Consider the following 22,124-nt stretch of genomic DNA (forward strand, 5'->3'; position numbering starts at 1 on the left):
ATTAGCACTTACATTAGTTTTTGCCTGATTTCAGACAAAAATAAAACTTTTTTTCGGAGATGGTCCGCATGACAAGAAAGTAACAAAATGGGAAAATATGTTGTGTTGTAGCCTAATGATTGCACTTGTAGAGGTGACACTGGCGAGGTAGCCATGAATGAAGTGAAACTAAAAATTCAGTTGTATGGTTGTAAAAATGGCGCCAATGTGGTAGCCGTGAGTATAGTTGCCAACTTGGCATAAGAGATATCAATCTACTACAATAGGCTACTTCTTAAACACAGAATTAAATGATTTGTTGGCTGTGATACTATGTTCTGTCACTACAATTCACATTTATGGTGTCTATTTTGTAAATCTATTTGCCATCTTGTTTGTACCCATCTTGTTATTTTTCGCCCTATCTCATTATTTTTGGGGTCTACAGAGGATGTCATCCATAAAGTTCACTTGCTGTGGTCTTAGGTCCTGCACTGAGGTGAAGCGTTGAAAATACTGTAAATGCATTTAAGTTCGCGGGGATTTAATTTCGCGGTAGCGGGAAAATGGACTTTTCGCGGTGGTTTTAATTTCGCGGTAGCACCATGCACTGTAGTCTCTTACTGTTATGGAAAAATATTCGCGGTGGTTTTAAATTCGCGGTGAAGCGGCAGCCGCGAAAACCGCGAACATTAATCCACCGCGAACATTTCTGCATTTACAGTATTAGCCTCATGGCTTGGCGGTATTTGTAATTTCCAGTCGGTTAATATGTATCCATGAGGCAATATATATCGTTACGAAGACGGCATCAAAAGTTATGAAAATGCATTCTAGATCTTTGTACACTAAATCTCTGTTTGTGAATTGTATTTCACAAACATGTACGTGTCAATTATGCAGATGTCCTACCTCCACCAGCCTATTGTAGATCTCTGGTAAAACGATGTCTGTGACCTTGGAAAACCTGCCTGGCTCCACGATGATGACCTTGACTGACCCCACTTGTGCATCTCGTGCCTGTTTTGCTAGGAAAAATTAGAGTTAATGACCCGTCCCGAAGTGTATATGGTTGTCATAAAGCCTGGTCTTTTGCTATACCAGTACCCACAGAATGAAACCACCGAGTGAGCTATGCGAACAAGGTGATTTCACGAGGTGGTTATAGCAAATGACCAGGCGTTATAGCACCTTCTGGAGAAATATTCACAAACATTTGCATTCTTTTCAAAGTACATGTAGTAAATTTTGGTTATGGTCTCCATAAGTGAAGGTGTTAAAGGGGCATTCCACTCCAGAAACTATTTCTCGCAAACGGTTGGGTCGCTAACCTACTGAAAGTAGTCGAGTGACTATCAGATATTTAGAAAGGTACACAAAAAGTTTGAAGACTAGCGATCCTTGGAATACAAAGATTTTTGCATTTTTCAAGGTACATTCTGCTATCTAAAGAGACTACTTTTAAAATACATGGACAAAAAATATTCTGATTATGCAAATGACTTTCACATTAGTATAATTTATGCTTGCTTATGTACACCTTTAACTAACGTACACAGGTCAGTGTTGACAGACCAATCATTTACTACACGTACTAAGAAAAATTAGGACACTTTCAAATTAATTCTGCAAATTAGGGACTTATTTGCATAATTAGTATCTGCTTAACTTCCGCCTTCCACAAACTACATATGTAACATGTATTTGAGTGATATATTGGAAAACATTGTAAATATAAATTTTCCTCATTAAGTATGCAAATTAAGTCAAAATTTGCATAATTTTGATTTCATTATGTACATCTCTGCCACATGTACCTGCATTCCTATGTTCCGTTATGCTTCTTGGAAGATTTTGACAAAAATGCTCCTGCAGTTCCAGAGCAAGCTACTAGGGGGCCCAAACATACACCACTTCTTCCTTACATCAAAAGCTATCTGCCACCAAGAAATCAAGACCATAGCATGTCCAGATAAAAAGATACGAAAAATTGAAGTTCTGCTGTAGTACCAAGGTCACACACTAGGGGGCCCAAAATTGACCTTGACCTTCGTCTTTCCAACCCCTACCCAAATACCAAATATCGAGAGGTTCTCAAGTTATGATGTCCACAAATATGCAGACACACAGACACACACACACACCAAAAACTATACCTCCATTTTTTCATGGAGGTAATTACTACAGAATGACCCACAAAAATAGTTGAAACGTGTTGGCTGGCAGTTCTGTTGATGTTTGTGTAGACACATTTCGTCTACTCAAGTAATCATAAAACATCAAGGTATTATTATTGAATTAATACCGGCACCAACCGATTCCTCTTCCTCTTGTCAGAGTCACGGCCTTCTCCACCAATGCACAATCAGAAGAATCCTCAGGGGAATTCAAAAACTCGATCGCTAGAATGTTCACCCTTCGTTTATGTTTCAACGTATGGCAAATTTGACAAAACAAACTTGATTCAAGCAAAACTATCTATTCTCTGAGGAATTGTAGTACCCGCTTCTGGAGTGGACTGCCCCTTTAATCCAGTCCTACTGTTTACCTCATGTAAAGCAACATTTGAAATGCAAGTGTTGATGTAAGGAAGCCGAACCTAAGTGAATCCGAGAATGACTCCAGGGCTGCCTTGGTCATGCAGTAAGCTGACTGAGCCGGGTGAGCGTGGAGCCCCGAGCCACTGGAGGTCATCACAACTCGTCCTGCATGCACGGGGAAGGAAAGGAAAGCGATCTCGATCCAGTTTTAAGTCTTCCACTGGTCGTGACAGAGAAGAAAGACGCAATGTACATGTGTCGGGTACAGTTAAATTGCATGTATATATATGTACGACAGAATATGGCTAGTTAGAAGCTTCGAAATAAACGTTATCTAACCTATTATGGATAAACTAAACTTTAACTAAGCAACACTAAAATTGATTGGGACTTACCACACATTTTCGGCCGACACCGTCAGCCTCGTTCGCGGAATGGACTCATCTACTATAGCTTCCAGAACGTGACGTCAGAGATACGTGACTGCAGCAGAGGGTCGTAAATGGCAGATAACCTGTGACGCCCCCGTCTCTGTTCAGCGATGGACGGTGGGACGGATGTACACAGCCTCCTTTACTCCTCTTGCATAGAATTGCGGCTTTGAGTCGAGGATCGATAACAGGTTATCTGGCATTTACGACCCTCTGCTGCAGTCATATGTCTCTGACGTCACGTTTTAGAAGCTACAGCAGACGGGTTCATTCCGCGAACAAGGCTGACGGAGTCGGCCGAAAAATTGGGGTAAGTCCCAGTCAATTTGTTTATCCATAATGTCATTTACCAACACAGCTGAACTTTCATGCTAAGATATCCAACCTTTTGCCCTACGAATCAGCGGCAAGAACGCCTTGGTGACCCGCACGGCACCGAAAGTGTTCACTTCCATCACACGTCGGTAGGCGGCGATGCTGACCCACTCTATCTACCCTGGCTGGCAAACACCAGCATTGTTCACCAATGCGTAAAGTCCTGTTGGAATAATAGTGTACATTAGGGGTGGGTTTTCTTGTTGGAAAAAATCAGTAGACCGGATCTGGGACCTATCAGAAAATGAACAGATCAGCAGGCGTTGACACGTTTTGGTACTGATCCAAGAAAATAAAGTAGTAAGGGAGAGTTGATAATCATTTTACCAAGTTTCTACAGTCAAACTTGGTCGCAGTTAGTGTTGTTTACATGAAGATTTTGAAACGTCAGTTAAAGTCACTGAACAGAATCCTTAGCAGCAAAATGGACCATTGTTTTGAGTATTGCCCATTCACAAGTTTTCACAGGTCCAGGTTTAGGTCCGGACCTGGACCCGATCCTCTGGACCTGGACCGTACCTGGACTTGAATTTTCTGTACCGGTGTGACAGCGATCTCGCCCCCCCCGCGATCTCGCCCCCCCCGGGGGGCGAGATCCCCTAGCGTTTTCGGCCCCCTCTGGTGTTTTTGCCCCCCCCCCCAATTCCAGCGTTTTCTCCCCCCCTAGGGATATCCTTCCCGTTTTCTAGAGTGTTCGGGTGAATCTTAATCCTATGGCTGTGATAATGATTAGCACTGTCTTGTTACCTACTTTTGTATATATATATATATATATATATATATATATATATATATATATATATATATATACTTTTGTGTATATATAATTTTGTATATATATACTTATATATATATATATATAGGGTTTACAAGGGAAATATATATACTTTTCTATATAAATACTTATATATATATACTTATAGATATATGTATATATACTTTTGTATATATTTACCTACTTTTTTACATAGCCTTAAGATACTTAACTTGCAGCTTGTTACTGCATATTAATCGAGCTACCTGGAACAATATGGTACTTGGATGTAACGTATATAGTGTGTTACCTGGTATCTATATATACGTGACACCTTAGTATGTTAAGATGAGATACAGTACCTGTGAAGCCGATCCTTCCTGTGCGAAGGTAACAAGCTGCTAGGGGACCCAAACATACACCACTTGCTGTCGGCCCCATGTGCTATCTAACGCTAAAATTAACAAGCATGACAACAGCACGTCCATAACTCGAGATATCCATATCGGAAGTTCCGCTGCAATAACAAGCCGCTAGGAGGCACAAAATGCAGGCGGTCTTGAGTGATGGCGGTTTTCCACAAATACACACAGAATTCGAAACGATACCCAAAATATAAAGTGAAACTTCTTGGCGAAGGTAACAATAGGAACAATGCAGTCGTAGATTCGAGCAAAACTGCACAGTGCAGTGTGGTGATTAGGGTCTCAGACATGAAGTAAAGATATTGAACGTAGCGTAGGGGGTTAACACTTTCCACTTTGAGCCCCAATTGAGGATATTTGCATCATTCTCGGAGCGAACCTAGTATTAAATGTTTGTATCCATTATCTTTAAGATTATTTGTAAACCTTATATAATATTTGTACAGTAACTTTTATACTTATCATCTTGTAAAAATGATGCGGAATAGAACGTATGGTATACAGAATATTTTGCACAATGGTTCTGTACCTGTGTTTGTTGGTTAGTCTGTCGACCAAAATAGCATAATGGATCCTATACTTATATCACGTCAATGGACGTCATTGTTGGCTGACGAAATGATTTCATTCTCAAATATATTTCATAACTAATTATTTTTCATAGATAACAACATGTGCTAATTACAGATACATGTATGTAATCTGCTTGTGTCACTGAAACAGAACTTCCTTTTTTTTCTTTTTACCTTCACATACCATGATATAAGGGATAAGTGGCATGGGCTTTACGAAATGACATGCAAAAATGCAAATTAGCACATAATGTGCATGATTCAGGAGACGAATATGTAATTCTAGTGTTTCCATGTTGTGACTTTAATACACGTAATCTGTGTAATTTAAAGGTTATGGAAGGTGAAACATATCAGATAATGATTATGAAAATGAGATTCTGATTTGCATAATTAATGTCAAAGTACAAAAATTCTAAAGTTCAATGTGCAAATTAATTGTGCACCACTATGTATAGATTGTGCAAATGCAGGACAAAATGTCATCATAAAATGCAGCTGAATGAAAGTATCTGCACACGTGTTAACTTAAACGTGTCAATTACAGCTTCATTTGCATAATGAATGAGACTAGATGACACTATAAATCTGCAAGAGCTAAAAATATGTAATGGAGGTATGATGTGATTTGTACGAAGCAAAAGTAATGTAACTTATAGGTTTATTGGAGATGCAAATCACTAGAAGGATGCAAATCACTGGAAATCCCTAGCGATTTCGCCCCAAGAGGGTAAGGGGGTCGAAAACACTAGCGATCTCGCCCCGGGGGGGGGGGGGGGGGGGCCAAAATCACTAGCGATTTCCCCCCGGGAAGGGGGGGGGGGAAAAAAAACTAACGATTTCCCCCCGGGGAGGGGGGGGAAATCCCTAGGGATTTCCCCCCGGGGGGGGGGGGGAAATCACTAGGGATTTCCCCCCGGGGGGGGGGGGAAATCCCCAAAAGGGGGCAAAATGGGGGGGCAAAAACCCTAGGGATCCTGCCCCGGGGGGGGCGAAAACACTAGGGATTTTGCCCCCGGGGGGGCGATATCACGGGGGGGCGAGAACGCTGTCACACCGGTACCCACTCCTAGTGTACATGTATTGGGAAAAGCAAACCATGACTTAATATATTACAATACAGCGTTCGGGATTTGCATCACAGTCCCACAACACTTGCGAAGGTTAAAGATATTTCATCCCGCCACGTTAGAACTTTCATAGCATAACTATATATCTTACAGTGTACAAATAGGTAAATATATCAAAGAATGTTAAGACATTAGAACCAAAGGTGATACTCTAGACAAAACAACTGGATAAATTGATACTCATAGTACACAATCATGTAGGTAAGTCATTGTATACTCTTGTTTGTTCACATATATATAGTTACCGTAGACCTTCCAAAAGTCGCTGTAACTTTACTGTGTCAATAAAGATCATTAAGGTAGTATCTCATTGCACTTGGGGCACCGGTGCGGCACTGCGGGGTTCGTTTACTGCGGCACTGTTGTGTTATTTTCGCCGAATTTTTTAAATAATCTAGATATTGCGTAATACGTAAAGGTATGACTTAAAAGACAACAAAATACACAAAACGTAAGAAAATTAGTTCTATGAAATTCGTTGAGTATTCTTTCGAACCCTGCAGTGTCGCACCAGTGCCCCAAGTGCAGTGAGATACCACCTTTATAAACGCTTTCTAACTGTTGGTTAGTAAGCGTAATGTTCTTACCATTTGTCCCCGTCGGCAGTTGACCTCTGACTTGTTGTACGGCGGCCTGCACCTGTCCATCATCAGTGACGTCAATCTGAACAGTCCTCAGCCTGCTCGAGCACTCCGCCCGGAGTTTCTTCGACCCCTCCCCGCCACTGTCTGCCAGCAGACAGCCGGCAAACACCGTGTAGCCCAGCGAGTCCAGACGTTTTGCAAGCTGATATCCAAAGCCACTGTCACATCCTGTTGGCAAGAAGTCAAAAATTATGAGAGGCACAAGGGGCCAGCTTTTGGGGTTTGCAATAAATTTACTTGCCTTGGCCTAGCACTATTTTTAGCCTCACTGCCCTAGTGGCGATGCATATTAAAACGGTATGTGTACACGTATTGGAATCAAAATACCTGTAATGAAGACAGCTTTGTTGTTCACGGCCACTCGACTCTTCGGTGCCAGGTACAGAACCACGCAGTATCCCACTGAACCCAGTAGTATCCCCACACAGAAGTAGTACAGTACAGGTGTAACATCCATTGGCATAATACCGGTCGGTTTACTGCAATTTCTCAAGCAATGCTAATTTGGCAAATGATCAACGCATCATTTTCTCCAGTTACATGTTGCTGTTACAGCTTACCTTTGCCACTTCTTCTGTGTAAATTATTTTGTCTCTCTGGTCCTGCTAAAAACATAATATCGTAATTGGAACACACCGCGGAATTGCACGGAGAACGGGCGCGTGGTTGGAAGGGGGTGCACTATACCGGCCGAACGAAACACGGCACAATTAACTGCCGCTATGTACCTTTATACATCCTCTGTTGTTCCTTCCTTTCCTGTTAGTAGTTGCACAAAACAAAAATCTGCATGAGCATACAAAAAGTCATGAGAAAATGGGCGTATACTGTCAAGAATTATCATTTAATTTTGGTCCGTCACAACCGCTATGACGTAAAACTTTACTGCTGGCCGTAGCATTAAAAATGGCGGGAAAATGGCGGCGTACGTTCAATTTGACCCATTCAGCCGTAGATCCGGACGATAATGCAACGGTTCCTCACACTTTTACACGAGTTGTAGGTCACCAAAAGAAATTCAAGATTGCTGTTGAATCATGCTCGTCTTGTGCCGTGAGCACATGTGATTATTATCTACAAATCTGGCGATGAACGTGACAGTGTGTTTGTCCCACGACGAGCTCGCCTGCCCCGAAAATGACCTGAAAACTTTTGGCCTTGTTGTCTTCGAATGCATTGTTATCGATGCTTTGTAAATTATGTATTGGACACCTAGATGTCTGAAGTGTGCATACCTCAGAAATAACTATTGTTGCATGTGTAGATCTCTTTAAGTTCCACTATTTTTAATCGACCGGTATAAGGCTTATGACCGGTATTATGCCAATGCATGTTACATCGGTACAATAACAGCAAAAATCCTGAAAAGGTGATTAAACCAAAAAGGCAAGCAGAGTAAAGCAAATGTAGCGGCTTTAACATCGTTGAAATCAACCAGCACGTTCTGTATTGATCATGACCTTCAACAAACGGAAACAAATGAATTGAACTTTAACCTATGACCTTCCCACAAAGTCAGCTAGTCTTGTGGTTACACCTGTGCATCAGACGGAAGTGTAAGTTTGTCTTCCCGGACTCACTTACCACCAATGCCGCCCAGAAGTTTATTTCTTTACGTATACTCCGCCGAACATGGTATTATCGTCTGAGCATGTTATGGTTGTTTCGTGAGAATGCAAGCACCGCTTCGAGAAAGTGACAGTAAGGCCACGTTGATTTGATCATATGGATGGGATCCTCTGGGAACCCCAAAACTAAAAAAAGTTTGGCCAAAAAAGTTACCTTCATTGCATCTAAGAAGTCTGGAATGCAGATTATCATATAGCCAGGCGCCGCGGACCAATCAGAAGGTCCCATTCCATGTTGGTTATGGCGCCGTAACACATAGATTCCTGACAGGCCGGTACCGGTGTGTATCGCTCCTTCTGATTGGTCAGAACTCGTTCTCTTCGCTCACTCGGTGGTTTAAATATTCGGTGGTTATAGAATTGGTGGAATTGACACTGATATTAGTATATGCTTTCCGATCTATCTATCTATCTATCTATCTATCTATCTATCTATCTATATGTATATATTTATTTTTTTCATCCCCAGCATATATTTGCTCATTTTGCAGCTTATTTGTATGATTTAAAGTATGGCTGAAAAATTTTATTTTTATTTTTGGAAACGACCGAAATTTGATGCGCGCGTCATCCATGTAATCAAATCAACATGGCCTAACGTTAAATTGTGTAACTAGTTCTCAATAGCTCTAATACATTGGTACTCCCATCAACACCAACTAGCAAGGGAAATCTCTATATAAACACATTCTAATTTTGACTCGTTGCAACCGAATTGTTTCTCTGCTTTACCTCTAGACTAAACTACTCCCCTAAAACGAAACTTGCACTAGTCCAGAACATCGTATTTAGAATCTCTAGTAGATGTGGATCACGGTGTCACGCCAAATAATTGCCTTACCAAAATAATTGTCTGAGTAAGTGATGGGGTATTACCCCTCCCTGGAGTTAGGTTAGGTTAAGGATTAGTGTGGCGCCCTGCTCTACTCTTGTAGACTGGTAACCCCCAACAGTGTGTCGCCAATTATTTGTCAAGCAGCATGTATTACTGACTTGACACCGTCACAATCATCCAGCTCTCGCCACACCCAGAAGTGAGTGTCTGTCCTCCTGGAAGTAGGGAACGACTGTTGCGTAGAAAACCGAGTGTGACGACAAATTAGTGTTTATATTTAATTTGCCCTGTGGGTACGCACTATACCTTGCAAAGGACACTGTCTGGTAGGACATCGCTTGGCACACTATCGGTAAGTTTGTTATTTTTTTAGATTTTTTTTGTGGTCAATACTTCATGGTAAATACTCGCTGCCCGTTGTAAAGATTTTGTTTGCGGGGTTCTTTTGTAGATTATTGGGACTAGTGACCGCTAAAAAGATTGAAAATTTTACCCTCTGAAACGGCATTTCCTGATTTTTTGGGGAGACTTTTTAAGTAAGACAGCGCTGTCGTGAAAACTAAAGGTGTTGCATGCATTGCAAATTTGATCATCCATTTTGGGTACCTCCAAACGGTTCTTTCCAAAGCCCCACGCACTGACTACAGTGGTGACACTTACCTCCGCAAATTCGAATACCTTGAAGCGTTTGTTAATGTTTCGAATTCTAGCTAGCTGTTTGTCTTACCAGTTCTTTTGGGTGGAAATTTCACTTCTTATGGCCCGTAAGATCTGTGGTGTTGTCTAAAAACATACATACCAATGTTTTGAAGGGGCTGCCGAGATACTAAAGCGACTATTCACTGAACAGATTAACGGCGGAAATTTGGACTAACATTTCACATGAACCATGAAGCTCGGTCAGTCACGGTCCAGTTGGTCCCCCTTTGGACAATTTGGACGATAGATTAAACGAGAGGGGTCTGGCAAGGTCAGCTACTCGGTTCTATGGCCAACAACAATCATGCAGCCAAGGTTATTTTGAATTATCCTCTACCAGACTCCCGCCTGGCCGAATAGTAATAGGGGACTTTGGCCAAGTCTACAAGGAGTTAATTGGCCTGGAATGAACTGTCCGACGCCACTGGCACACCACTTTCTCAGTTTTCTCTAAAGAATGATAACTTTTCTGTTATCTACATCACCCTTTTGGTCTTTTCTTCAATGCCTTCGCTATCCCTGACAGTTATACCCTGGGATCCAGACAGGACCGGGTAGCTAGCGAGTTTTGTTCGGGGACCCAAGGCAGTCAGCCCGCAGACTTCACATTTATATAGTGCTCCGGGGGAGTTTAAGCCTGAAGGAGTTATCGCAGGTTAGATAAACTGCCCTAGCTGCCCGATCCCGGCCGGCTCCCAGGGTATGACAGTTAGTGGTGACCAGTTTTTGTCATCAGAGAGCGGCCCGCTTTCTCAAGGTTCCTTAAAACGATAATCTTTATCTGTCATCTACATCAAACTAATGGCATTTTCATCAAGGCATTCCTGTCTTGACCCGTGTCACGATGAATACTGACCCCACCAGGGGACTAGCAAGACGTGCCGCCACCCCTGACGGAACGTTTTCTTAAGTTTCCTTAAAAATAAGCATCCCTATCTGGTATCTGCATCAAACTGGCGGCAGTTTGCTTCAAAGACTCTTTTTCCGGAGGCGCTTTCCAATGTCACTTCCATAAACAAATCTTTGTCTCATATCTAAGAAGTTTACTCAATGCCCACAATACCTCCTTTCTTTGAGAAGACACGTGCACTGTCTTGGTTAACGTTAAGTTTTCTGAAGAAGAAGACTTATTCGGTATCTTATTACCTTCACCAAGAGGCGTTCGTACAAGTGTGTACGTGTCGTCTGTCCGTCTTGTGAAACGCGTTAACACCAGAGTGCCTGGATGGAATGTTTTGATACATTTTTGGTCCACTAGCGGCTTTTAAAGGCACTGTGGTGGAACTCCTGCATACGTTGAAGTCTCTACAAAAAAAGTGTTTTATTTACGGATTAATTTGATCTTCTGCATGTCTGAATGAGATTGTGATCTCTTTTGTTACCTCCATGAAAAATGGATATATGTGGTCCACATTAACTACAGTAGCTCTGAATGTATTACAATGATAAATGTTTATGATATGTGGGTAGGGGTTGGAAGGACAAAGGTCATGGTTGATTTGGGGCCCTTGTATGTGACCTTGGTACTGCAGGCCTAGGAGAACTTCAATTTTGTATAATTAAACTTGGACATGCTATGGTCTTGATGTTTTGGTGGCATATAGCTTATGACGTAAGGAAGAAGTGGTGTATGTTTGAGCCCCCTAGTTTAGACTTGTTTTGAATTACACTGAACTGGATTGTGATATTGACAAACATGTGGTCATCTTTGACTTGAAAAGGTTATGGTTCTGCACATCAGAGACGAATTCACTAGGAATATCGTTCCAGAGCAATGTAGTTGTCGGTAAGAAGCTTTCGGCATGGAACTTCCTCCTGAGTCCTGAGATATGGAATATGGAGGAGGAAATGATGAACAGCTTCAGTGAAAGTGCACGTGGCACATTGTGTCCTGGTTGAGCAACGCCCGGTCTACTTGACGAAATTTAACAGAGGCCGCCTATTTATAATAGAATACATGGGGCATTTCATTTTCAACTGTCTTCGAAAAAGACGTCTAACCCCGTAATACGTGTAGTTACGTAGATTTAGTACCATATTCTGTACCGTAGGTACATTCATCCACTTATAATATTTGTTGCAATATTGTTGTTATCATACAGATGTATTAATAATTTCAGTTTTACGTTGCTAAACCGCATTCGTTGGATCACTTCGGCCAAAATCTGGGGGAAAAATGCAATTAACCCAAAAGAGAGAATACAAACCTACCTAGTACGCATTTTTTCAAGACTATAAACGGGCAAACAACATTTCATTTTGCCCAGCATACGCCTTTTGTTGGATTGGAAATATCTCACTCCTAACAAGATTTCGCAAGCGAATTTTTCACACTGGCTTTTCCTTCTTATTCCCTAGATACTGCCTACTGCAAGGACAACAAAGATGGAGAACCCACAAGATGTGAACTTCACCACTCTTGACCTTGACCCCAACTCCATGTACACAAACACGACCTTCGCCCTGGCCGTTCCCGAGTCACACAACACGCCTCTTGTTGTCGTCCTCAGCCTCATCGCTCTGTTGGGGTTTGTCGGTAACACGGTGATGCTAATAGCCATGCTGATGGGCTACAAAAGGGGATGGAGCAACACCGATCTGTTCATCCTCAACGTCATCGTCATCGACCTCGTTGTCGTGTCCATCAACGCGCCCCTTCGAGCAGTGGTGGAATCGTCCCCGTGGTTTCCACTGGGAGAGTCCGGCTGTAAAGCGGCGGTGTATTTTCCCTACTTCGGCAGTGTCGCCGTCCCCATGGCGGTCCTGTCCCTGGTGCTGAACGCGGCCTTCCAGCGAGTCTTCCGCGCGCCCTACCCTCTGTGGCTCGTCTGTGCCGCTCTCGTTTTTGTCTGGGTCGTCGCCCTCCACGTTCCCATCCCTGCAGTCGTGTACTCTGAAGTGATAAGTTATCTCTTTATCGAAGACGTTAAGTTCATATGCCATACCGCGTGGCCCAGTCAACACTTCGTGTACGCGTACGACACAGGGATTTTCGCGCTCTTCTACGCACTTCCCACTCTGATGCTCCTGGCGTTCTGCATTGTCATGATCGCTGTCCGCCGCAACGGGGCAGGTCCCGTGGTGAGTTCCCAAGAGGGGAGGCGTACGGACATCTTGATCATCATTATGGCCGCCCTCTTCGTGGTGATGTACCTTCCGTACTACGTGACGTTTCTGTACCTCACTTTTGGATCGGGTCACGACACGAGGGCTGTGATTACAATGAAAGCGGGAATATGCCTGATCTACCTCAACTCTGCCGTCAAGCCTCTCCTGTGCGCCTGCCTGTATGGTCGCTTCCGAAGGGCCTTCTCGTCCGGGTACGGGCGGGACGAACGGGCCGGAGGTACCGAGGAACGCGAGACGGAATTGGGCTCTCTGTGAACTCACAATATAGCATCCGTAGCGAGTTGTTAGTGACCCTACCTCTGCACCAATAGTGTCACACCCTTAGTTTCGGCCAGTGGTTTCGGCCCCAAATTAGATACAAGATAACTCGATTGGAAATCGCAGTGTTGACACTAAATGAAAAAAACAAACAAAAAAAACAATGCACAATGATCACGATTCAGCAAAAGAGACGTTTATCTCGTCAAAAGGGACGTTTACTAGTATTTTGCCAATCCACGCCATTTCCCATTTTCGTTTGATTTTGAAAACATTCGCTATTAAAGGCGACAAATTGGCGACAAAATGGAGTCAATTAGCGCAACCAATTTGCGAATGTCTTTCGAAAACAATCGCCAAAAGGCTCAGTCCAATGTGGTGCCCGCTTTAGGGAAGCGGTAATTTAGTAATGCCGTATTCAACTTCCAACGCTTTACTGCGAAACAATCGAACATCGTTGAGTCGTGGTTTCACTGCAAAGCACATGAACCTAGCCTGACTAAAATCGCGCCCCTAGCGGCTGGCCTTACAGTTAGTTGCCACCACCTAGGAGGGAGGGGGTCATTAACCCCAGCCAGTGAGAGATTGTGAAAGCACAGTAAACACATGAACCTTGCCCGGGCGAAGTTTCGCTACGAAAAAGATAAACAACTTAACGTTTACCAGTCAAACAACATACGGCGAAACGTATATATTGAGCGATATAAACTGCATTGCAAATAACATGGTATTTACTTTTTAAAACTTGAATTGTATGAAATCGTTTTATTGATGCAAAAAACAATAATAATCACAGGGTTAAAAGGACCAAACTTCTTCGTTAATGGCAAGCGGTATTTCTGGAGTAGCATACTATTATTACACTAGACACTGCCAACCAATATTATGTATTAGCCTTTTATATACATGTACAAATGTATACTATAGCTTAACGCCGACAATATTAATAGTTATCATTCCTTTTTTATTATAATCAGTCAGAGGTATGAAAAGATACATTTTGATACAACTAGTTGGAATAGCCAACTCTGTAATGATGTTATATATCTGTAACCTATAACTCTTTAGTTTACAATTATAGTAATTTATACTTTTACGTAGGCTCCTCTATTGAATACTAAAGTATACATGAGGGTTCTAACTTTGGTCAATGACTACTAATTTTTTAGTTGACCTAAAATATCAAAGTTTGGTATTGAGGACGAAGAAACAATATTGCTACAAAATGCTACTAATAATCTGTTTCCTCAAGCATTTTCATACGCTAAGTTAGATATTTGCAATATATGATGCAATGATGGAGTACTTTGAAAGTTCCTCTGTATTGGTAGAAACCATTCTGAAGTAATTTTGATCTGCAAATTTCCAACACATGAAATTGGACCCCAAAATGATTTAAAGTACCTTGTTATATTGTCAATAATACTATTCTAATAAAAAAATATATAACCCTACACAGTTTCCAGAATGTTTCTTGACAAGTAATCTCTATAATCCAGTACGCTATTAAAACACGGGTAGTCACAATGCTAACGCGAGTTCATCTTTATCCGCGGGGTAACCTATATCCGTTGCATTTAAGAACAGGGCATTTAGGAATACTAAGTCGACGGACGGTGGTTTAAAAATGGCAATACTGTATTTTCGAAATATACGTTTGAGTCTACAGTCTAGCGCAAGCTACATACTTTAATGTTCAACAACAGTGCGTGAAACAGTATTGACTGAGACAAAATTATATTTAATCGTACTTTGATTCTTAGTTTAGCTTTCAGCAAGACGACAGTTTCATTATTTACACAAAGACCCACTCTCGAGACTCACACGGTTGTTGTTTCGTGACGTCACGGCCCGCTAGCCAATCGTAGCGCGTCGTCAGTTTCGGTTACGTCATGCGAGTGAACTTCAGGAGGAAGTGGAAAGTTTCGGTGCCATTTTCCCTCAGACATCGCCTTGTTAGCAGGACTACCTGTGCTATCGCTGGAGAAAGGGGACAAGACGGTGTGAAGATAAGGTATGGAACATTATTATGTCAATATTCACAGGCGAAATATAGCGCCGGTGGTGAACACGGAAGTGTTTATACAAGGGCACATTACAGTTATAAGCTGCCCTTGTACAGCATGATTCATGTCAAAAGTCATCTAGCTGAGTTTAAGTTCATGTAAAACTTACCATGATTGGCGGGATTGTCCGACCTCTGAATTGTCAATTCATAATAGCAACTAATCGGGACATTCCGTACGGTGCATTATACGGCTTCACAACTTAGGACCAAAAAAAATGTGACCTTTGACCCCGCCACACTACCTACAAACAACATGAAGATACCAAATTTTTAGAGCCTACGGACACCCCACACATGGTTAAAGTCTGTTTTCCAACATAATGTAAAGGTAGAACCCCGTACCTGTAATTTTTACCCCTATAGTATTAACGTTGCACACCCCGTTCTGGTGGTCCAAATTTATTCTGGAGTAAGGGGTTTTTAGCATACGTTTTGTGCCCAGTTACTTCGTGTAAAATTAGTATAGCAGATCCGAATCACTGCTAGTATAAAATTCGACCCCTATATATTGTTTCCGGTAAGTTTTTGTCGACTAATCTTGACTTCCGGGTATCGCTCCAAGGACGCAAACAGTTAAGTGGCCCGAACAGCTTGACCGACGTCGCCGCTATGAGCTTTAGACATGTGTTATGATATTCATCATTGTCAGATTTGTAGTACTAGAATTTGCTTGTAAATCAGATATGTTAGCCCCTACGGTACATGTTTACTTCCTGTTCATGTATAGGTGTAGTTCTCGGGATTTTTTTTGGGGGGGGGGGGATTCGGCGTCGTTGAAAAAAGTGCCTTAACTATAGATTTCAATGGGGCGAGAAACTGGGGTGTGCCCCATTAACATATCTGAAGATTTTTACAATCACTTTAACCAAGGTTACCATATCTACTTGAACGTGGGGCCTCTGTGGGTACTTCAAATGGTAGACACTCGTCCGTTACGTGACCGGGCCTTGGCAACGGTTGCTATTTGGAGTGCCATATTTGTTCCCTTCCGACTGTAAACAAAGCCGTGACCCCTTCGCGTTGGTAGCAATGGCTCCTTGTGTTGTTGTCGGTTACGGGGTCGAAAAGCGAAAGGCTTACTGTATCTTATGCATGTATACCTTACCCCCATTCAGACCGGTGTCACAGCGATCTCGCACCCAAGTAATTCCGCCCTCCCCCGGGCAAGATCACTAGCGATTTTAAGCCCCCCGCCCCCCTTCCCCCCGGCTCCTTATAGGATTTTCCTCCCCCAGAAAACTAGGAGTTTTGTTTGGTACAAATCCAAAACTGCAGTTTTAAAACACGAGTTCGTAGACATCATAACTCTATTAGATATTTTGAGCCGTTGTAGATTTAAAGTTACTTTTGTCTCATTCATTATGCAAATCAAGCTGTAATCGTAACGTTTGAATTTACATGCATGCGAAGGGGTACTTTCGTTTAGTACAATGCTAAACTTCCTTTCAACAGTGTTGATCCAGGAGAAGGCGACAGTGGTCGATGAAAATTTGATCCGTGTATACCTTCGTGTGGGAAGAAAGTTTACCATTGTACTATATGATTACTACCAACACAGATGAGTTTCTATGATAATATACAGTAATTGTTTCATACTATGTTTACAGTTCGGTGGTAAACGTAAAGGAGTGGAATATATACATCACAGTTGTCAATTAACAATAATAACGATGCAGAATAACGTTTTTATCTATCCTTATGAATGCGGTATGACATGTGACTAAGTCTGTATCCCCGCTCGTTGTTTCACAGGTTAAGTATAGATTGAGATGGGAAGGAAAGGCAGAACACTCCCCATAAGAACGCGGCGGCCAGGTATCACCATGTTCGGTACAGGTACACCTGTCTCCCGCAAACGCCCTCGCCAAGAGGACACCTTCACCATACCCATCCTCTCCCTACCCATCCCAATGTACAAGCGAATAAAGATGATACAGAATGAAGGGAAGAAAGAAATCCCCAAGTACGGATCCGCTTCATCCAAAAATGCCGTCATGCAGCTAAACGAGCTGAAGCCGGGGCTGCAGTACCGGCTAATTTCGCAGAGTGGCCCTCCGCACGCGCCTGAGTTCGTCATGTCAGTAGAAATGAACGGGCAAACGTTTAAAGGTAGAGGTCGTACGAAGAAGGAAGCCAAGCTTCGTGCAGCAGAGCAAGTGCTGAGATCCTTTGTAAAGTCCAAAAGCGCGTCAAAGACATACCAGACCATTGGTCGCAAACCTACCCCCTACACTACTGACCACACTGACTCAGACAACTCCTTAGAAGAGGAACCCAACAAACCCCAAGAGTACTCCCCCGACCGTAGCACAGACGAAAGCAATCCGCTAGACGGCGCCTGTGTACCACCTTTCGGTGCTGTACATAGCCCATACAGTACCACATACACGCCACAAGGTGGGAAGAATCCGCTCATGATCCTAAACGAGCTCAGACCGGGCTTGAAGTACGAGCTTGTGTCGGAAACGGGGGAGAGCCACGCCAAGAACTTCGTCATGGCGGTGACGATAGACGGAAGGACGTGCGAGGGGTCAGGGAGGAGCAAGAAACTGGCCAAAATACGAGCCGCACAAGCAGCGCTACAGGAAATCTTCAACTACCAGTTCACACCCTCTCCGGGAAAAGAACCAATTCTGAGCTCAGAGGGCGTCTCGAGTCACCAGACACAGGTACTGTCGCTGGGTACACACGTGTGTATACATTCAAGTCTGTACGAATTCCGTATGGCGTTCGTAGCCTCTATTAGGCTCCACGGTTCGCTGGAAAAAGTAGAAATTGCACAAATATAGAAGAATAACATGCCAGAGGAGTTAGCTGTGCGACGGGTATGGTTTACGACCCAAAGAACTAATTTGGTATGCATAATAAATGTCTATATTTGTCCAGTTTCTATTTTTTTGCAGCAACCTGTGGAGCCTGATAGAGGCTAAGACTTCCATACGGACTTCATACGGACTTGAATATATGCACACATGTGAATATATACACCCATAGGGGGTGTCACTCTTATGCGTATATCATGTCCGTGTGAGATCCATATTTGCATTTTTTGGGCAAAGTTTGCTGCGAAGATTTTTATTTTTTACTTTGAACAACCTTTGTGAAGTCTGGGTATCTAACAAAAACAACAACAACAACTTATTCTTCGGTCGCAGACTTAAATGTCAATACACAGCTCATACGGACTTAATATACACACAAGTGTACTACGATATGCAATATAAGCAAATGGAAAGATTTGTTAACGGTCAGACGTTGTTTTTGAACCGTAATGCTGCATGTGAAGTATGGTGATTCCAATATAACTGTTTCCTTTCTGCCGCACCCCAGGCCCTAGCAGACCGTATATCCCGGCTGGTGTTGGACAAGTTCAGCGAGCTGACCAGCGGCTTCACCTCCCAACACGCTCGCCGTAAGGTGCTAGCAGGGATGGTCATGACTAGAGGTGAGGACAGTGAACGCTCTTCTGGGAAAAGCTAGCTTATTTAGCACTTATTTAAGGCTTAGGTTCCATTTCCAAAACGGAGCCCGATCGTGTAGCTTCAAAGGGGGAAAAGAATTATATAAAAGGCATCAAAATACACAAAATGTCAAGATAAGGTTCATTGACATAATTTGTGTATATTTCTATGTATACATTTTAATTTTTTGTTTCTTTAAACATCCCGGCCGGGCCCCTGTTTGGAAATGGGACGGAATTTCGGCGACAAGTGACAATTAAGGCGACACTGCGATTTCAAATTACTTGCTTATCTGAGCTTCATATACGAATCCATCGCCCTTCAATGCGACCACGAGACGAGGGAAAATTGGCGAAGAAAAAATCTGAAAGTTGTCGCAATAAACAGTCGCAAACCAGTCGCGGCCCAGTGAGATACCTGCTTTAGGCTTAGGTCCCATTTGCAAACCGAGCCCCGGTCGAAATGTTTGCAGAAACGAAAAATAAAATTTAGTGTTGATCAAGGAATATACACAAAATGTGCTCATGAATATTTTTTTTACGTCCTGTGTGTTTTGTTGCCTTTTATATCGAATTTTCGTTTCTGAAAGCTACCCGGCCAGGTTCCGGGTTGGGAATTGGGACCTTAAGCTAAGGGCACAACCCGCCGTACGTGCAAATACGTGATGTCTACGTGCCAAAGCGTGGGCAATCTTTTGGGATCCGTAATTGGTAAGTATTGCCTCCTGGGCCTTACGAACTCGTAGGGAATCCGACGGATTTTGGAGCACGCAGACGCGGGCTGCAGGCAAACGTGTGGGCAAAACTTTGTTTGTCGTGCGTTGACGTGCTCTTTGTTCTTGCCAGTTATTGGCTCTTTGCTCTGGCTCTTTGTTCTTGCCAGAAATACGTGGCGGACGTGGCCTCCCCGCCCCCCCCCCCCCAAAAAAAAAACGTACGGACAAATTGCCCGTACAGCGGGTTGAACCCTTAGCTTAAGCCTTACCTAGCGCAATTTGTGCCAGTCAAGTGATGAGCTCTAGGTTTCCACTTTATCTTCCCACACAGGCACAGACATGGAGACAGCCGATGCCAGGGTCATCTCCCTCGCTACTGGCACCAAATGTATCAACGGAGAGTACATGAGTGTGAAGGGCAAGGCGCTCAACGACTGTCACGCCGAAATCGTGTCACGACGGTCGCTTCTACGCTACCTGTACTCACAACTCGACCTGCTTCTGGAACCCGGAGTTAAGAAGAAGGAGGAGAGCATCTTCGAGTCTAAGGAAGATGGCAAGGGATACCGGCTGAAGGATGACGTCCAGTTTCATCTCTACATCAGTACGTCCCCTTGCGGGGATGCCAGGATCTTCAGCCCTCACGAGGCGGACACAGACGCCGAGGCTGCCGACCGTCACCCCAACCGTAAAGCCCGCGGGCAGCTCCGGACGAAGATCGAATCCGGGGAGGGGACGATCCCGGTGACATCATCTAGCTCTGTGCAGACGTGGGACGGAGTACTGCAGGGAGAGCGCCTCCTTACAATGTCCTGCAGTGATAAGATCGCCCGCTGGAACGTGCTGGGGATACAGGGGGCGCTGCTGAGCTACTTTGTGGAACCGATCTACCTCAGTAGCATCATCCTAGGCAGCCTGTACCACGGGGATCACCTCTCTCGCGCCGTCTACCAGCGCCTCGGTAACCTCCGCGCGCTCCCGCCACAGTATCGCCTCAACCGCCCCCTACTGAGTGGCATCAGTAATGCAGAGAGCCGGCAGCCGGGGAGGGCGCCGAACTTCAGCGTCAACTGGACGGTGTTGGACGCCGAGCTGGAAGTGGTGAATACCATGACGGGAAAGGACGACAACGCGAAGGCATCGCGCTGCAGCAAGTACTACTTCTTCCAGCGCTGGAACAAGCTCTTCGGGAGGCTGTCTTCGACAACCGGGAGGCGTGAACGTCACCGGCCGCGACAGTATTCAGAAGCCAAGCTCCTGAGTGGAGATTACCAGGCCGCCAAGACGAAAATGGTGAGGGCGTTCCAACGGGCTGGGCTTGGACTGTGGGTGAAGAAACCCATCGATCAGGACCAGTTTGAACTACACGAAATCTGAGGCAATGGTGGATACCTGCAACTTGGAGGGGGGGGGGGGTGAAACGTGAAAATCCCAACGAAACTACATAGGAATCCATTTGTGGAATACTTTACACATGACCTGAACACTTTGTTGAGTTAAATGCTCTCTGATGTTAACGTTCCCTACACGGTAATAGAAAATCACACCTTCTCCCATTTTTTTTGTGTTTCATCAACCCTTCATCCATGCATATGTTTCATACTGAAGCCTTTATAAATGTGCATGTTGTAACAATAATCATGTATCATGAAGTTCACAAAGAATGCTCATTGTACAATGACACGTTTCTAAAACGAGGTACGAAATACTCAAATATCATCCAAAGACTAAAATGCAATGGTAAAATTTGTGTACACATGTTTCAAGAAGAAGAAAAGATTCTCTGTAGATTTAGATAGAATATGGCGTTTCTTTCTACACTTCTGCTTAAGTTATCTTACTCAAAGTAATTAGCGCATATTGGGTATGGATATGCAAAGATCATTGTCACTATCACTGTCAAGCCATTGCTAGATTAAGAATCAGTGATCATCCCCTACAAATTGAGGTGGGAAGATACCACCAGACTCCCCGAATGACCGACTCTGTACACTTAGTAACTCCAACCATATAGAAAATGAAGTCTACTTTTAGTAGAGCGTTATATGTACAATGATATGCGCAATTTTTTAAACAGCGCTCTCAATGTAGACACACGATGTAAACAGTTAACCAAGGACGAACTATCTGTACGTATAATGACAGACACAGACAACATTGTACAACAAAAACTATGTCAGTTCGTACACTTGTTTTAAGAATAGGAAAGAGGCATGTAGACAAAAACCGTGATAGAATAGCTCTATATGTTTTGTTTATCCAACTGTTCGCTTGTATCACTACTTGTAATAGTATCTAGGCTTTAGTATTCCATGTAAAACTATTGAATCACTGCATTTAGCCCATGTGGGCAAGAACTAATCTCCAGGCAGATCTTGCGTGGCATAGGACAGTATCATTAGCTGGGGAAGGAGATTACACTACTGAAGAGGAAATTGACTTCGCGCGGACAATTTAATCCTCTGCCGGCTAAACTCCTTC

At 43.4% G+C, this 22,124-nt stretch overlaps 3 protein-coding genes across 3 annotated transcripts; 2 read left to right on the forward strand and 1 right to left on the reverse strand.

Moving 5' to 3' along the window:
• Positions 1-2,578: 2,578 nt before the first annotated feature.
• Positions 2,579-7,307, reverse strand: LOC118410654 (D-beta-hydroxybutyrate dehydrogenase, mitochondrial-like). The gene is made up of 4 exons (XM_035812456.1): positions 7,178-7,307; positions 6,794-7,018; positions 3,336-3,488; positions 2,579-2,684 (listed from the first exon to the last, which is right to left on the reverse strand). The coding sequence occupies exons 1-3, from the start codon at positions 7,305-7,307 to the stop codon at positions 3,442-3,444; spliced, it is 402 nt and encodes a 133-aa protein (XP_035668349.1). The 3' UTR covers positions 2,579-2,684; positions 3,336-3,441.
• A 2,191-nt stretch (positions 7,308-9,498) lies between these two features.
• Positions 9,499-14,126, forward strand: LOC118410066 (galanin receptor 2b-like). The gene is made up of 2 exons (XM_035811546.1): positions 9,499-9,665; positions 12,371-14,126. The coding sequence occupies exon 2, from the start codon at positions 12,398-12,400 to the stop codon at positions 13,394-13,396; it is 999 nt and encodes a 332-aa protein (XP_035667439.1). The 5' UTR covers positions 9,499-9,665; positions 12,371-12,397; the 3' UTR covers positions 13,397-14,126.
• A 1,165-nt stretch (positions 14,127-15,291) lies between these two features.
• LOC118410655 (double-stranded RNA-specific editase 1-like) lies at positions 15,292-22,042 on the forward strand. The gene is given in 5 exon segments (XM_035812458.1): positions 15,292-15,413; positions 17,405-17,429; positions 17,432-18,136; positions 18,798-18,912; positions 19,975-22,042. Coding segments are annotated over 5 exon segments (2,013 nt in total). The 3' UTR covers positions 21,021-22,042.
• Positions 22,043-22,124: the final 82 nt, after the last annotated feature.

The sequence above is a fragment of the Branchiostoma floridae genome, chromosome 2, assembly GCF_000003815.2.
Source record: "Branchiostoma floridae strain S238N-H82 chromosome 2, Bfl_VNyyK, whole genome shotgun sequence".
Taxonomy (NCBI): Eukaryota; Metazoa; Chordata; class Leptocardii; order Amphioxiformes; family Branchiostomatidae; genus Branchiostoma; species Branchiostoma floridae.